The 17,146-nt window shown below is 38.7% G+C and overlaps 1 protein-coding gene across 3 annotated transcripts in view; it reads right to left on the bottom strand.

Annotated features, from left to right (window-relative positions):
* Positions 1 to 12,977, bottom strand: part of LOC130928745 (RNA-binding protein with multiple splicing-like) — a 40,495-nt gene extending 27,518 nt beyond the window's left edge. For 2 of the 3 annotated variants that reach the window (XM_057855481.1, XM_057855482.1), the window contains exon 1: positions 12,731 to 12,977. In XM_057855481.1, coding sequence (XP_057711464.1) covers positions 12,731 to 12,790 — 60 coding nt within the window. In that variant the 5' untranslated portion in view covers positions 12,791 to 12,977. The remainder of the gene's footprint in view (positions 1 to 12,730) is intronic. The other variant, XM_057855480.1, reaches the window with a different exon arrangement.
* Positions 12,978 to 17,146: the final 4,169 nt, after the last annotated feature.

Below are 17,146 nucleotides of genomic sequence, written 5' to 3'. Positions count from 1 at the left end.
CGGAGAGAGAAGCACACAAACAAAGGAGCTTAGCAACTATGAAGGGGGGTTAGGCAATGAATAATCACGTTTAAGCGGCCATTGACAGCAATAGACGTCCAATCCATTACATCCACCTCTCCTGGTCTACTTGGATTCTACGTCTTTTGCTCTTATTTGCGAACAATGAGTTAATTTATGAAAACATTCAAGCTAATTTGCTAGAAGGAATACAGTGGATGTCTTTTTCTGAATTTAAATGTTGTGAGTGGATATCCCAAAGGTGGAATGAAGAGTTATTGACGATAGCATTTCATTCAAAAGCTAGCATTTTGAGGAAAAAGTGAAATTTCAAAATGCTACTTGTCCTACAAGTTTTCTCCAAATCACATTATTTATACATAAAAAATTCAGGATGTTAAACGGCGCAAAGGTTGTGTACAGTTTTTGCTAAAAAAAAAAAAAAAAAGTCCAAAATTTGGCCAAAAACATACCCATTCATTTCTAATGGGCAAAACATACCCATTCATTTCTAATGGACAAAATTTCCCATTCATTCCAATAGCATAAAAACTCAATATCAACAGGATATTACCCCTAAATGCCCCAAAATTAAGGGAAGTGACCATGAAAATAGCCCAGACCAATAAGAAGTGACCCAATACCACGAGCAGGACCCCGAAATTTCACCAGATCAATAGGAAGAAACCCAATAACAGGAAATGACCGCAAAGTGAACCCAGACCAATACGACGTGACCCGATAACAACAGGAAGTGACCCTGAAATGTCACAAGATCAATAGGAAGTGGCCTAATAACAGGAAGCGACCCTCAGACGCCCCCCATATATAGGATGTGACCCAATGTAAACAGGATGTGACTCCAAAAGGCCCAAATATCAACAGGAACTTACCCTGAAATTTGACAGGAAGCAACCCCAAAATGACACCAGATCAATAGGAAGTGACCCAATAAGAGGAAGTGACCCCGAAATACCCCCGTACATAGGAAATGACACAATGTAAACAAGAAGTGACCCCAAAAGGCCCAAATATCAACAGGAACTGACCCTGAAATTTAACAGGATGCGACCCTGAAATGACACCAGATCAATAGGAAGTGACCCAATAACAGGAAGTGACCTTCAAATGCCCCTGTATATAGGAAGTGACCCAATGTAAACAGGAAGTGACCCCAAAAGGCCCAAATATCAACAGGAACTGACCCTGAAATACCTGAAAATTGACAGGAAGCTACCCCATAATGACACGATAACAGGAAGTGACACCAAAATGACACCAAATCAATAGGAAGTGACCTGATAACAGGAAGGGACCCCGTATCGCCCCCAAATCAACTGGAAGTAACCTAATAAATACATAAAGTGACCCCAAAATGAACAGAAAATGACCCAATTTCAACAGGAAGGGACCCCAGAATGCCTCATAATCAACAACTTGAAGTGTGCTTAGTCACGACAGGATTCTGTCAAGCACAAAAAGGCCACTCGGAACAATAGGACATTCCCGACAGTGTCTGACTTGATCCTCGGCACTTTCTGACACGTCAGCTGTTGTGTCCGGCGAGCATTGACCGTGATTCACCGGTTAAACGTTCACATCTGCTGCTGATTACGACGGCCGGGCAAGGCGCTTCCGTCAGGGTCGGACGTCTTAACGGGTTTCACCCGGCTTTTTTGGCTTACTCGACACATCTCCATAACGGGGCCTGCTTTGAATCGTTGACCATTTATGGTGGCAGGCAAGCAGATTTGGATCCGAAAGTCAGCTGAGGACTGCATAGCGGCTCAGCTCCTTGGTAACATAACACAAAAAAGCATTCGATTGTAAAGGGGTTGTTTTTTTAACAGGGTGCCATTAGTGTCCCCAGTATAAATGAAGCCGAATTTTCACTAAACTTGGACAAAAACTCATTCAACCTGTTTTTTTTTTTTTTTTACGTATTATAAATCGCCATCATTATAAACTCAAGGGCACAGGCTCCAAAATTCTATTTCATAAATTTAATTTACTCCAGGTTTAAGGTTGCTATGGAATTTTGCTATGTCCCCATTTTGTTCCATTTAAATACAGCCTAGAAAATAACTAATAGAAGTAGAAAAAAAAAAACCTGTTACGATTTTATTACCCTTGGTAAATTATCATTAATTATGTTTTCTTTTTAAATGAAATTATAGTAATTGATTTTAAATTAAAAAAAAAAAGTCCCCAATCACTGTCCACCGTGTTAAATTGTGGAAAAGGGCTAAGTGTTTTTTTACTAAACTTGGAAAAAAAACCATTCAACTTTTTTGCATATTATCAATTGCCATCAATTATAAATTCAAGGTTACAGGGTCCGGGATTCTACTTTATACAATTTGACTTGTGGTTTAAGGTTGCCATGGAATTTTGCTATGTCCCCACTTTGTTTCATTTAAAATCCGCCTAAAAACTAATAGAAGTAGAATTGTTTTAATGATTTTTTTATCCTGGTTAAACTATAAATAATCATGTGTTGTTAATAAATTAAATTAAAGTATTTGACTTTACATTAAAAGTCCAAAATTTGTCCCTAATGTCACTGTCCACTGTGCTAAATTGTGGAAAAGTGTTAAGTGTATTTTCACTAAAGTTGGACAAAAACTAGTTCAACTTTTTTTTTTTTTTTTTTTTTTTTTTGGATATTATCAATTACCATCTATTATAAATTCAAGTTTACAAGCTCTGGAATTTTATTTTATAAATTTAATTTACTTCTGGTTTAAGGTTGCTACGGAATTTTGCTATGTCCCCACTTTGTTTCATTCAAATTCAGTTGAGAAAATAACTGATAGATGTAGATTTTATTATCCTGGTTAAACTATCATTAATCATGTGTTATTTTTAAATGAAATTGTAGTATTTGATTAAAAATTACAAATTAAGAATGAAAAAAATTGTCCCCAATGTCACTGGCCACTATGTTCAATTGTGGGAAAGTGTTAAATGTATTTTCACAAAAATTGGACAAAAAAAAAAAAAATCACCTTCGCCATCTATTATAAATTCAAGTTTACAGGCTCCGGAATTCTACTTTATAAATTTGATTTACTTGTGGTTTAAGGTTGCTATGGAATTTTGCGATGTCCCCACTTTGTTTCATTTAAAAACAGCCTAGAAAATAACTACTAATAGAAGTGGAATTTTTTTTTTTAATGATTTTTTTTTTTTATCCTGGTTAAAATATCATTAATCATGTGTTGTTTTTAAATGAAATGATATTATTTGATTAAAAATTAAGATTGAAAAATGTGCCCTTAATGTCACTGTCCACTATGTTAAGAAAAGTGTTAAGTTTAAGAAAATTCCCGTTTGATAGTGACATCACTCTTCAGCGATAACATCACGCCGGTAGCTGGAAATACAACTGTGGTAAGCAATTTTATGTTTTAAATATTCAGATTTTGAAGTTTTATGAGGCACATTAAAAGGGGTTTATCATAACGTGTCCACTCTGTCAAAGACGTGAATCTTATCGAACAATTTAAAAAGATTTCTTTCAAAAATGATATATTTCTCATCAAGTATCCAAAGTCTTGTTAGCTAATATGCTAGAAAAAGTAGGCTGAGGGCTAACTTTAGCACAAAATGTCCACTCTGTTAGTGTCCAATCTTTAAAAGGTATATATCAAAGATATGAACTGAAACAAATCATTTCAAAAGATTTATTTGGAAAATTATAGATTTCTCATCAGGTATTCTAAGTCATGGTAGCTAATATGCTAGCAAAGCTGGGCTAAGGGCTAACTTTAGCATAAAATGTCCACTCTGTTAAAGCTAGGTATATATATCAACAACATGAATTGAATCAAATCATTTTTTTTAAAAATTGTAAAATGATAGATTTTTCATCAAGTATTTAAAGTCATGTTAGCTTGTATGCTAGCAAAGCTGGGGTAAGGGCTAACTTTAACGTAAAATGTCCTCTCTTTAAACGCTATATATATTAAAGACATGAATTGAATCATTTTAAAAGATTTATAAAATGATAGATTTCTCATGAAGTATCCTAAGTCATGTTAGCAAATATGCTGGAAAAGGTAGGCTGAGGGCTAACTTTAGCACAAAATGTCCACTCTGTTAGTGTCCAATCTTTTCAAGCTTTATATCAAAAATACGAATTGAAACAAATCATTTCAAAAGAATTATTTTTAAAATGATTCCTCATCAAGTATCTAAAGTCATGTTGGGTCATATGCTAGCAAAAGTAGGCTGAGGGCCAACTTTAATGTAAAATGTCCACTCTGTTCAAGCTATATATATCATATACATGAATTGTATCTAATAATTTCAAAACATTTATTTGTAAAATGATGGATTTCTCATCAAGTATCCAAAGTCATGTTGGCTAATATGCTAGCAAAAGTGGGCTGGGGGCTAACTTTAGCACAAAATGTCCACTCTGCTGGTGTTTAATCTGTTAAAGCTATATATCAAAGACATGAATTGAATCGAATCATTTTCAAAGATTTGTAAAATGATTGATTTCTCAAGTATCCAATGTCATGGTAGCTAATATGCTAGCAAAGCTGGGCATACAAGGTCCACTCTGTTAAAGCTATAATATCAAAGACATGAATTGAATCAAATCATTTTTAAAAAATGGAAAAATGATAGATTTCTCATCAAGTATCCAAAGTCATGCTTGCTAATATTCCAGCAAAAGTAGGCTGAGTGCTAACTTTAGCACAAAATGTCCACTCTGTTAGTGTCCAATCTGTTAAAGCTACATATCAAAGACATGAATTGAAATTAAAGTGGTCTACGTCTACTAGTGATAAAGGTACAGCAGAACGATGAAGATAGCTTGTTTTTCCCATTTATTAGTTGTTTTGTCGAATGATTTCCTGACCAATGTATCGATAATCGTTGTATCGCCATATCGTGAGATCATCGTTATCGTGAGCTTTGTCCCGCAAATTGTATCGTATGGTGAGCTAAAGAGAGGTTCCCAACCCTACTTAGGAGTAGAGAGTTTCTATAGAGTGCACTCCAGCCTTGATGTGCTTTCAAGCGACAATTAAAATGCTGCCGATCTGTAAATGTTCCAACAGGTTAACCTTTAAAAGCGTCCACTCCCACCGGTCGCCCTCGGCTTGACACGCAAAACACAACCGCCGGCCCTCGCAGTGACCTAGAAAAGTGCTCCGGGAGCAGAAAACAGAGAGAATGAAGGTTTTTTTTGGGTTTTTCTCAGCCGTTTTGAGGCTCCCTAAAAACTGAAAGGAGAAGCAGAGTGGAGGAAGCAAAGCGCCGGGGGGAGGCAAAGGCAACAAGAAGATAACGCTGGGGTGTGGCAGACGGAAGGATACTAGGAGAACAAAGATAAAAGTCACTGACAAAAACAAAAACTAATTTAACCCACTGTAGGGTGCTGATTTAAGTCGGAAAAATGAATACATTCATTATAATAATGAGAAACTGCAATTTCTGGAGAAATTTCTATGGGGCTTTGTTGTTGGGAGATACAGATCTTAGCCCCGCCCAGGTTGATTTGGGGACATTTCGGGGACATGTCCTGTTGATATCAGGACACTTCCAGTTGATATGGGGACATTTTGGGGACATGTCTTGTTGATATCAGGTCATTTCCAGTTGATTGGGGGACATTGTCTGTTGATATCTAGTCGCTTCCTGATGATTTGGGGAAATTTTGGCGACATGTGCTATTGATAAAAGATCACTTCCTGTTGATTTGGGGACATTTTGGGGACATGTCCCATTGCTATCAGGACACTTCCAGTTGATTTAGGGACATGTCCTATCGATATCAGGACACTTCCTTTATGATTTGGGGACATTTCAGGGACATGTCCTCTTGATGTCAGGTCATTTCCTGTTAATTTGGGGACATTTTGGGGACACGTCCTGTTGTTATCAGGACACTTCCAGTTGATTTGGGGACGTGTCCTATCGATAACAGAACGTTAATCCAGTTCCAGTTAATTTGGGGACATTTTGGGGACATGTCCTATTGATATCATGTCATTTCCTGTTGATTTGGGGAAATTTTGGGGACATGTCCTATTGATATCAGGACACTTCCAGTTGATTTGTGGACATGTCCTATCGATATCGGGACACTTCCAGTTGATTTGGGGACATATCCTCTTGATATAAGGTCACTCCCTGTTGATTTGGGGACATTTCAGGGACATGTCCTCTTGATATCAGGTCATTTCCTGTTAATTTGGGGACATTTTGGGGACATGTCCTATTGACCTCAGGACACTTCCAGTTGATTTGGGGACATGTCCTATCGATATCAGGACAGTTCCAGTTGATCTGGGGACATGTTCTATTGATATAAGGTCACTTCCTGTTGATTTGGGGACATGTCCTATCGATATCAGGACAGTTCCAGTTGATCTGGGGACATGTTCTATTGATATAAGGTCACTTCCTGTTGATTTGGGGACATTTCGGGGACATGTCCTGGTCATATTAGGTCACTTCCTTTTGATTTGGGGACATTTTGGGAAAAATTGAGATCAGGTCATTACCTGTTGATTTGGGGACATGTCCAATTGATATCAGGTCACTCCCTGATTTGGGGACGTTTTGGGGACATGTCCTATTCATATCAGGTCACTTCATGTAAATTTGGGGAGATTTTGGGGACATTTACTGTTGGTATCATGTTCTTTATGTTGTGGTTATATCAGGTCACTTCCTGTTGCTTTGGGGACATGTTCGGGACATTTCATATTGATATCAGGTAATTTCCTGTTGATTTGGGGACATTTTGGGGACGTGTCCTGTTGATATCAGGACACTTCCAGTTGATTTCAGGACATTTTGGCGACATGTCCTATTATTATGAAGTCACTTCCTGTTGATTAGGCGGCATTGCGGATTTCCTGTTGATATCGGGTCACTTCCTGTTTATTTTGGGGCATTTCGGGGTCACTTCCTCTTCATATTGGATCGCTTCCTATTGATTTGGGAGCATTTTGGGGGCATGTCCTATTGCTATGGGGACGCTTCCAGTTGATTTTAAGGCATCACAGACTTCCTGTGGGTCTCGGGTCACTTCTTGTTGATTTTTGGAGCATTTTGGGGTCACTTCCTGTTGACATTGGGTCAGTTGGGTTGGAAATCAATAGGAGTGAATGGAGGTTTTGGTGCCATTGAAATAAATGGCAAATAGGGCCATTGGAAATGAATGAGAAACATAAAAATGAATGTTTTTGGCTACTTTTGGCCAAATTGTATGTTTTAAGCAGGGAAAATAATGTGCCCCTTAGCGTCCTGAATTTTGCAGTTTTTGAATTTTAGAAGAGTTCCTGAAGCCCGAGCTAACTGGTTAGCACTATGGGAGCTACATATGCGCTAATTAGCACCACTGTCCTAGGAATCTGGGAAGTTGACCACATCCTTCTCAGACTGAATGGCCGGCCGCTGGTGACGCTAAGCCTCGTTGTTGTCTTTTCAAATAGCTCTTGTCGCGCAGCTGACAAATGGCTGAGATAAGATGACAATTCCCCCGCGGCTTGTATAAATAAACTCCAACCTATCAGACGGCCGTGGGGGAGGCGAAAAGGCAGTGGTCTTTTTCGATTGTCCGCATTAGCTGGACGCGGGATTTTTTTCGGTAACGTTTCATGTCACACAGAGTTAATATATCAGTTTGCCCTTTTCATGGATCGCACGGCGGCGTGCGACGGACTGCCGGTGGCCTCCCCTGTGCTCCCCCACCTAGCAAAAAGGTCACGCCGCCCAACAAGAGCACCCCCAAAGAGACCAGCCACATTCGCTCCAGTCACTTGAATCTTCAGGTGCCCGCTGGTAAAGAGTCCATGTGACAATCAAAATGCGTTCGGAATTTTCTGACCCAATCGAGCCCATTCCGATCAAGATTTTATTCCGAATTACAATCTACAATCCAAACAAAGTGTTCACCAGTTGTTGTAAACATTACCATTTTATAGCACTTAAAATAGCGGACTTTTGCTATGCAAAATAACCAATTTTTGTAAACAGTAGCATTATATATCATTTAAAATGGCAGACCTTTGCTATACAAGGTAGCCAATTGTCTTAAACATTAGCATTATATAGCATTTAAGCTAGCGGACTTTTGCAATGCAAATTAGCAATTGTTGTAAACATTAGCATCATATAGCATTTAAGACATCTAACTTTTGCTATGCAAGTTCGCCAATTGTTGTAAACATTAGCATTATATAGCATTTAAGCTATTGGACTTTTGCTATGATATGTGCAAAACTGCACCAAAAAGTCTCTCCATATTCCAAACCCAAGAGGAAACCAGATATTTTTTCGATTAAATGTGCATTTTCTTTTAAATCAATTTACAGGGAGCACATTTGCAACATTGGCGCTTAGGTAATGAGTTGAATCATCCTCAAAATTGGTGAGACTGTTCATGAGATGTAAGAGATCTATAGTTTTCAAAATGGTGAGTTTTCATACAAGGGCCCGACTTGAATTTTAAAAAATAACTCCCTGATCTAGGTTCAGATCCTGGTTCAGTCTTTTTCATATATGGCATGTATGCGAGGTATCCCGGCTTGAACACGACTGCATTGAAATATTACCCATTAGGCATGGTGCCCTCTGCTAGGAACTGGAATTTTTTTTTTTTACTAAACAGGCTCCTCCTTCAAGGGAAAAAAAAAAAGAATTGACCTCAAACCGGCATCAGGGCGGCCTTAAGACGTGTTCAGGTGCCTGATGAAAAATATTGAGGTTTCGTTGAAGAAAAGGGGTTCAAACGGGAGAGTAAAAATGACCGTATTAGCGTTATATAGCATTTAAGCTAGTGGACTTTTGCTATGCAAGTTAGCCAATTGTTGTTAACATTAGCAGTATTTCGCAATTAAACTAGCAGACTTTTGCTATGCAAGTTAGCCAATTGTTGTAAACAGTAGCATTATATAGCATATAAGCTAGAAGACTTTTGCTATGCAAGTTAGCCGATCGCAACAATGCAACCATTGGCTAACTTGCATAGCAAAAGCCCGCTAGCTTAAATGCTATATAATACTAATGTTTACCAGATAGTTTCTGGTGTGCACTAAGAACAATCTGGTGCTCCCCAAATTGCTTTAATTTATTTTATTTCTGTCGATGTCCCTAAATTGCCCCAAATTAAAGTAACTCATTTAACATGACTGAATCCACCTGCTCCCTGTTAAGACCATCATAAGCCAATGTTTTTTTTTTATACATTTGTAATTTGGTTTATAAGTATATTTAGCTGTTTTTTTGTGGGAACATGTGTTTAAATGATTGTTAAGAGTATTGTAAAAATAAATAAAATTATCATTATATAGCATTTTAGCTAGCGGAGTTTTGCTATGCAAGTTAGCCAATTGTTGTCAACATTGGCATTATTTCGCAATTAAGCTAGCGGACTTTTGCAATGCAAGTTAGTCAATTGCAACAACAGCCTGCTAGCTTAAATGCGATATAATGCTAATGTTTAACAGTGCACACCAGAAACTATCTGGTGCTCACCACATTGCTTTAATTTATTTTATTTCTGTTGATGTCCCTAAATTGTCCCTAATTAAAGTAACTCATTTAACATGGCTGAATCCAGTTGCTCCCTGTTAAGACCAACATAAGGTAATTTTTTTAAAAATACATTTGTAATTTAGTTTTTGGGTATATTAAGCTGTGTTTTTTGGGGGGGAACATGTGTTTAAACGATTTTTTAAGAGTATTGTAAAAAAAAAAATATATATATATATATATATATCATAAAGCATTTAAGCTAGCAGACTTTTTAGCCAATTGTTGGATACATTAGCATTATTTCGCAATTAAGCTAGCGGACTTTTGCTATGCAAGTTAGCCAATTGTTGTCAACATCAGCATTATACAGCATTTATGCTAGCTGACTTTTGCTAGACAAGTTAGCCGATTGCAACAATGCAACATTTGGCTAACTTGCAAAGCAAAAGCCCACTAGCTTAAATGCTATATAATGCTAATGTTTTCCAGATTGTTCCTAGTGCACGCCAGAAACTATCTGGTGCTCACCACATTCCTTTAATTTATTCTATTTCCGTCGATGTCCCTTTAGGAGCTTCGTAATGGGCCAACTTCACGGAGGTTCACAACCACCTGAAAACTATCAAAATAAAGCCGTAAAGTAAGCGAACTTGTTTTAACTGCTGTTTCTGGTACTACATCGCATTACTGACTCTGGCCTGACATCGAGGTCCATAAAAGGTGTTGTGTCATCCACCTAAAAGGAGAACGTTGGAGTGCCCGCCGACGGGAAAACATCAGCGGCACCTGATAGCCTGCTTATCAAACGCCGCTCTCCAGATTAAGACGCTGAACAGGATCGCGAAAACGCCATGTTTGGCTCGCGAGCCCGTCGCCGATCACGTGAGAGTCATACCTCGACGCTTGTTAAACTTTGCCTCGCAGGCGTTAATTACTCCGTGTATAGAGTTAGGAAAAATGGATGTTGAAAGTCCAATTCAAAGGAACTAAACACAGTAGTGTTCAAGAAATCTGTTTAATATTTTGTCTCGGGTAAGAAACAAAGCATTCTGGGTAATTGCATTTGTGAATTAACAAATAACCAGATTCATTTTTCAAATTTCCTTCATGTGGGGGACAATTTTGTCCAATTGTCACAAATACAGTAAATTGGTTGCGATGCAAATTTCCGTCGACAGCAGAGGGCGTTAGTGGACAAAATTCAGATGGATTGGACGTCTATTGCGGTCAAAAAAATTCTTTCTGTGCCGGCGCTGTGATTTAAAATGAGTTGATCACTAGTAGAGGTCCAATCGATTCAAAGTGGGAGGTATGGCAGCGAATTTGTTGATTTGCTGCCATCCCTCCCACTTCAAATGGATTGGACGTCTATAGCCAACAAAAAGATTTTTCGTGCCAGCGCTGTAACTTGAAATGAGTTTATTACTAGTAAAAAAAACAAACGGATTGGACGTCTACTGCCGTCAAAAAAATTATTTCTAGTCCTGCAACGATTAATCGATTAATTTGCATTTAGAATCAAAATTTTTCTAATTCCAGTATATGTTTAATTAAGAGTGGTGTTGTAATGGTTTGTTTTGAAAGTGCTTGCATTTAGTTTTATTGAATTGGGTGGATACACTGCCCTCTAGAGGCAACAAGTGAGTATGACAACTTCTTTCACATGGCTGACTCTAGCTGCTCCCTGTTAAGACCAACATAAGCTAAGCTAATTCTTTTTTAAATGCATTCGTAATTTGGTTGATTGGTATATTTAGCCGTTTTTTTGTGGGAATATGTGTTTGAACCATTTGTTCAGAGCATTGTAGAGCTGCAACGATTAATCGATCAATGCGAGTAATTCGATAAGAAAAATGATTTGAATTTAATTAAACAAATACTAGTAGCAGCAAAATTTAAGTGGTGTTGTAATTTGTTTGTTTTGAAAGTGTTTGCATTTAGTTTTATTGATTTGGGTGGATGCACTGCCCTCTAGTCTCAACAGTAAGTATGACATAACTCATTTCACATGGCTGAATCCAGCTGCTCCCTGTTAAGACCAACGTTAGCTTTTTTGTTTGAGCTAATGTTTTTAATGCATTCGTAAGTTAGTTTTTTTGGGAATACGAGTTTGAACCCTTTGTTAAGAGCATTGTTAAAAAAAAACTTGGGGGCATTTTATAGCATTTAAGTTAGCGGACTTTTGCTATGTAAGTTAGCCAATTGTTCTTTTGTTGTACTTAGATCATCATTAATTTTGTCTAGCATTTGAGGCTCAACTCAGGTATTTTATTTTTTAGTTCCTTATCCGATTACTCGATTATTCAAAGTAACTAGTTCATCGATTAATCGACTACTAAAATAATCGATAGCTGCAGCCCTAAAGCATTGTTAAAAAAAAAAAAAAGTTAGCATTTTATAGCATTTCAGTTAGCGGACTTTGCTATGTAAGTTAGCCAATTGTTCTTTTGTCGTACTTAGGTCCCAAGTTATTTTTTATACTGTTTGAGGCTTTTCTATGTTCATTGTCCGATTACCTGCTTATTCGAACTAACGAGTTCATCGATTAATCGACTACTAAAATAATCAATAGCTGCAACCAGTGCTTAATTTGTAAATCATAAGGTGCTGGAACGCAAAGTACATATGACAGCGCAGGGATGACGAGACGGGCACAGGTCCTGAAACATACGCAGAAAATGGTGCTGAAAACAACACGCAAATGCCCACTTGCTGTGGGTCTTACAAGCCTCAATTTCAAATAATATCCATGGTATAAATGTTATGACAACAATTTACATAGGAGCGACGACAAACGAGCCATGGAAATCGCCGGTCCACATATTATTTTCTGTACACGAGAGGTGCTGGATCTGCCCAAATAAGTCCCGGAACACAGGGAGGCCAAAATCAAGAGGTGCCGGATCTTGTTCCGGCAGGATCCGGCACAAATGAACCCCTGGCTGCAGCCCTAGTGCCGGCGCTGTGACTTGGAATGAGTTTCATAAACAGATTGGACGTCTATCACCACCAAAAAGATTACTTCCATGCCGGCGCTGTGACTTGAAATGAGTTTATCGCTAGTATACGAAGCAGGAGGGATGGCAGCGATCTTTTCATTCGCTCATAAACTCAGGAAAAACATGAACAACATTGTTAGTGTTCAAATGTTATCTGTGTAAAGAACTTGTTTTAAAGTGACCTGAATGCGCTAGTAGTCAAGGAACGAATGCAGGTGCGCCCTTACCTCTTCCTCGTGGCTGCTGCTAAATTCACTAGATTCGTTTTCCTTCTCTCCTTTGTTCATGGTGAACGTCCGCAAAAAGCAGCCCCCGAGAAGTTGCCGCGCTCCTCGGATGTTATTCCTTCCAAACAACTTCCCCTTTGGAAAGGGAGGACGGCGGAGCGTGGAGCGGAGTGCGACGCGTCGTGCCGCGGGCGAACTTCTCTCCTCACCTCAGAGGAGAAGCGAAGAGGGGGAGAAAGGAAAGGGGAGGGTAAGGGAAGGGAAGGGCGGATATGGAGGAACACCAGGAGGGGCTTCGGATTAAACGCACACAAAAAAAACATAGCAAATGAACTCATGGGCTGCCACTGATAAGCCAACCAGAAAATAAGCTGTTACTACGCAATAACTACAGCATACTAGAAACTCAAGGAACACATTGGCTTTTAAAACTAGAGTAAAAGCATTCTAAAATAAATCGGATAATATCGACATTATCAATGTAAGCATGTTGCCTTCAAAGTAAATGTGGAAGCCTTTGTACAAGGGCTGGTCACAGTTTAGCATAGCAGTTATGCTTATTGACCTTTAGATGTCTCCTAACCAGTGCTTAATTTGTAAATCATAAGGTGCCGGAACACAAAGTACATATGACAGCGCAGGGATGACTAGACGGGCACAGGTCCCGGAACATACGCAGAAAATAGTGCTGAAAACGCACTTGCCATGCTGTGGGACTTACAAGCATCAATTTCAAGATAATATCCATGGTATATGTTATGACAACAATTTACAATTATTTAGGCTATACTCTGCCCAGCACGGGACTTTTGCGACTTTCATCCCTCTTGTCTTTTTTGGCCCCAAAGTTCTCACCGCCTTACAAATTTAGCAGTCCAAACCCGAATTTCCCATAAGGGTACCGGCCTGTTGCTCCAGCTGTTGGTGGTCCACCTGGCTGACTGCTGGCGCTGAACTTGACCGGCTGCTGCCACGGTAGCAGCCTCCTGCCCCGGCTTGGCTGGCTGTTGATGTTCGCTAGCTGCTGCGGCGCTAGCCTCCTGCTGCACCTGGTCCTGTCCGTTAGCATGATCGCTGCAGCTGCCGTCATCGCCAATTGTTGCTTTATTGACTTGTTTTAAACCATCTTTCCTTGTTTTTTTAAAAAAGATAATAAATGCAACTGATTTTTTGGCATGTAAAATACCGTTTGATCCTGGCTGCTTGCTCCCCAAATGCTGCAAATTTCCAAAGTTTTTTTTTTTTTTAATGTCACTGGTGTTATTTGTTGGTCTAGCTTTTCAGTGCATAACCAAAACTCAAACTCTTTCAAGTGACCTTACATTTTTATGAACAACATGCAACTCTTGGGATTTGTTCCCTAAATGAATTTATGCATATTATTATCTTTGTACTTGTCCAATGTAGATTCTTGACTCTTGACAAGGTGATGATGCTGGAACTTTTGTTTGGTGCTGTTCCAGTGAGATTTACAAAGATGACTGCCTGAAGAAAACATCAAAATTCCCGTCAGTCCAATGCAGATTCTTGACTCTTGACAAGGTGATGATGCTGGAACGTTTGTTTGGTGCTGTTCCAGTGAGGTTTACAAAGATGACTGCCTGAAGAAAACATCAAAATTCCCTCAGTCCTTCATGATATGGGGCTGCAAGTCAGGCAAAGGCAGTGTGGTTAAATCTTCGATAAATGCACAAGTTTACATTGAAAATGGACTTGATTTAGGCGATTTTGAGTTTTCACCGTTGTCTGCCGTCTGTTTTCTTTCAAGCTGCGTAAACAGTACCTTATTGTACCTCACAGTATGTTATTTTTAACTTTATTAACTTGACATGTCCTGTCCTCACTAAACGTGAAATTGTTCATCTTAACAGCAAACAAGGCAATTGTGTTTTTTTGAAGCTTTTTCTTCTTTCACTCTTGACAATTTGCAAAACTGTAGCACACATGCGTACACTTCTGTTCATACGACACACATTCTAACAATAAAACAATTGGTGATCGAAAGTCCATCTCGTCTGCTCTAAATGTAAATTTAATAGATTAAATTAGCCTAATTTGCCTAGCAAAAGTCCACTGGCAAAAATATAAAATAAAAATAACGTATTTATAACTCAAACGCAAATTGGTCACACATAACTCCACAAACTGGAGCTCTAAACTTAATTACAAATGCGTACACATTCATAGAAAGCTGTAAGTCTTTTCAGCTAATATAACTTGAATAGCAAAACTCCGCTGGCTCAAATGCTCTATAATGCTAATGTTTACAACATTTGGCTAACTTTCATAGCAAAAGTCCGCTAGCTTAAATGCTACATAATGCTAATGTTTAAAATAATTGGCTAACTTGCATAGCAAAAGTCCGCTAGCTTAAATGGTACATAATGCTAATGTTTCCAACAATTGGCTAACTTGCAAAGCAAAAGTCCGCTAGCTTAAAGGCTATATAATGCTAATGTTTCCAACAATTGGCTAACTTGCATAGCACAAGTACGCTAGGTTAAATGCCTTATTACGCTAATGTTTACAACAATTGGCTAACTTGCGTAGCAAAAGTCCGCTAGGTCAAATCCTAGATAACGTTAATGTTTACAACATTTAGCTAACTTGCATAGCAAAAGTCAGCTGGCTCAAATCCTATATAATGCTAATGTTTACAACAATTGGCTAACTTTAGTGCTGCAACGATTAATCGATTAACTCGAGTATTCGATTAGAAAAAAATATTCAAATTACATTTTGCTGCTTCGAGTATTCGTAAAGTGACGGTGTCATGGTTTATTTTGAAAGTGCATTTAGTTTTATTGATTTGGGTGGATACACTGCCTTCTAGTCTGCCTCAATTCATTTGGTTGAATCCAGGTGCTCCCTGTAAATTTTGTTTTAGCTATTTTTTTTTTTTATTGCATTTGTAATTTAGTTTATAGGTATATTTAGCATATTTTTGCAGGAATATGTGTCTGAACCATTTGTTAAGAGCATTGTAAAAAAGTTAGCATTTTATAGCATTTAAACTAGCGGACTTTTGCGATGTAAGTTAGCCAATTGTTCTTTTGTTGTACATAGATCATCATCTTTTTTTTTTTTTTTTTTTTAAAGCGTTTAAGGCTCAGCTCAGGTAATTTAATTTTTCATGTTCCTTATCCCATTACTGGATTATTCAAACTAATGGTTTATTGATTAATCGACTACTACACTAATCGATAGCTGCAGCCTCTAGCTAACTTACATATCAAAAGTCCGCTAGCTTAAATGTTATATAATGCTAATGTTTACAACAATTAGCTTACTTGCATAGCAAAAGCCCGCTTGCTCAAATGTTATATAACGCTTATGTTTCAACAATTAACTTGCCTAGCAAAAGTCCACTACCTTAAATTCTATATAATGCTAATGTTTACATCAGTTGGCTAACTTGCATGGCAAACGTCCGCTAGCTGAAATACTATATAATGACAACTTTTTTTTTTTTAATACTCTTAACAAATCGTTTACACAAATGTACCCATAAAAAACAGGTAAATATATCCATTAACTAAATTACAAAAGTATTGAAAAAAAAAACCATTAGCTTATGTTGGTCTTAACAGGGAGCAGCTGGATTCAGCCATGTTAAATTAATCACTTCAATTTGGGGGGAATTTAGGTCATTCGCTGTTGATTTTGGGGGCATTTCAGGGTCACTTCATGTTCATTTTGGGGCATTTATGGGTCACTACTTGTTGATTTTGGGTTACTGAACAGGAAGTGACCTGCAAACGCCCCAAAAATTGCGATCGAACATGTTGTTGCGCGTACGTTGAGATGTCCAGGCTGGACCTTGTCAAACGTCGCTGTCTAAACGTGCTCGGAAAAGGTTGGGTGGGCGTGGAACTCCCTCTCTCCCTCCCGTCGCTGAGCATCAGACCACACAGCTCAGCCCTGAGACCTGTCAAACACAGCTGGGACGTCTCCTCCTTCCCACTCTGTCTCCCCAGACTCCGGCGGGAAGCTTTGATACAGTAGGAGGCGGGGAAGAGGGGTTTCCATTTTTAACCCGGCCCCTCCCAAACTGCGTCTCATCAACATAAAAGCAGCTCTTCTCGCCTTCATCGCCGACGCTTCAGCGTCAAGGTTATCGGGAAGACACGTCGGCTGCCATTGACGGAGCTAGACGTCCAATCCATTGCGACTGGGAGGGGCGAATGAACGAACCTTCATTCGCCCCTCCCAGTCGCAATAGATTGGACGTCTACTCCTGATAAACACTGTATTCAAACTATTACCATCCCTGAACTATTATTTTCCTAAAATAATGACGACAGACACGTTTCACAATGGAAGAGGCCTATAAATAACCGTTTCCAAATATACCCATTTAAACGTCCTCTCCTGTGGCCCGCTATCATCATCAGCCATTTTGTCGCCTGAGATTAA

Source organism: Corythoichthys intestinalis, chromosome 13 (genome assembly GCF_030265065.1).
Source record: "Corythoichthys intestinalis isolate RoL2023-P3 chromosome 13, ASM3026506v1, whole genome shotgun sequence".
NCBI classification, from domain to species: domain Eukaryota; kingdom Metazoa; phylum Chordata; class Actinopteri; order Syngnathiformes; family Syngnathidae; genus Corythoichthys; species Corythoichthys intestinalis.
Note: the sequence above shows the minus strand (reverse complement) of the source record. Positions and strands in the feature narration are given on the sequence as shown.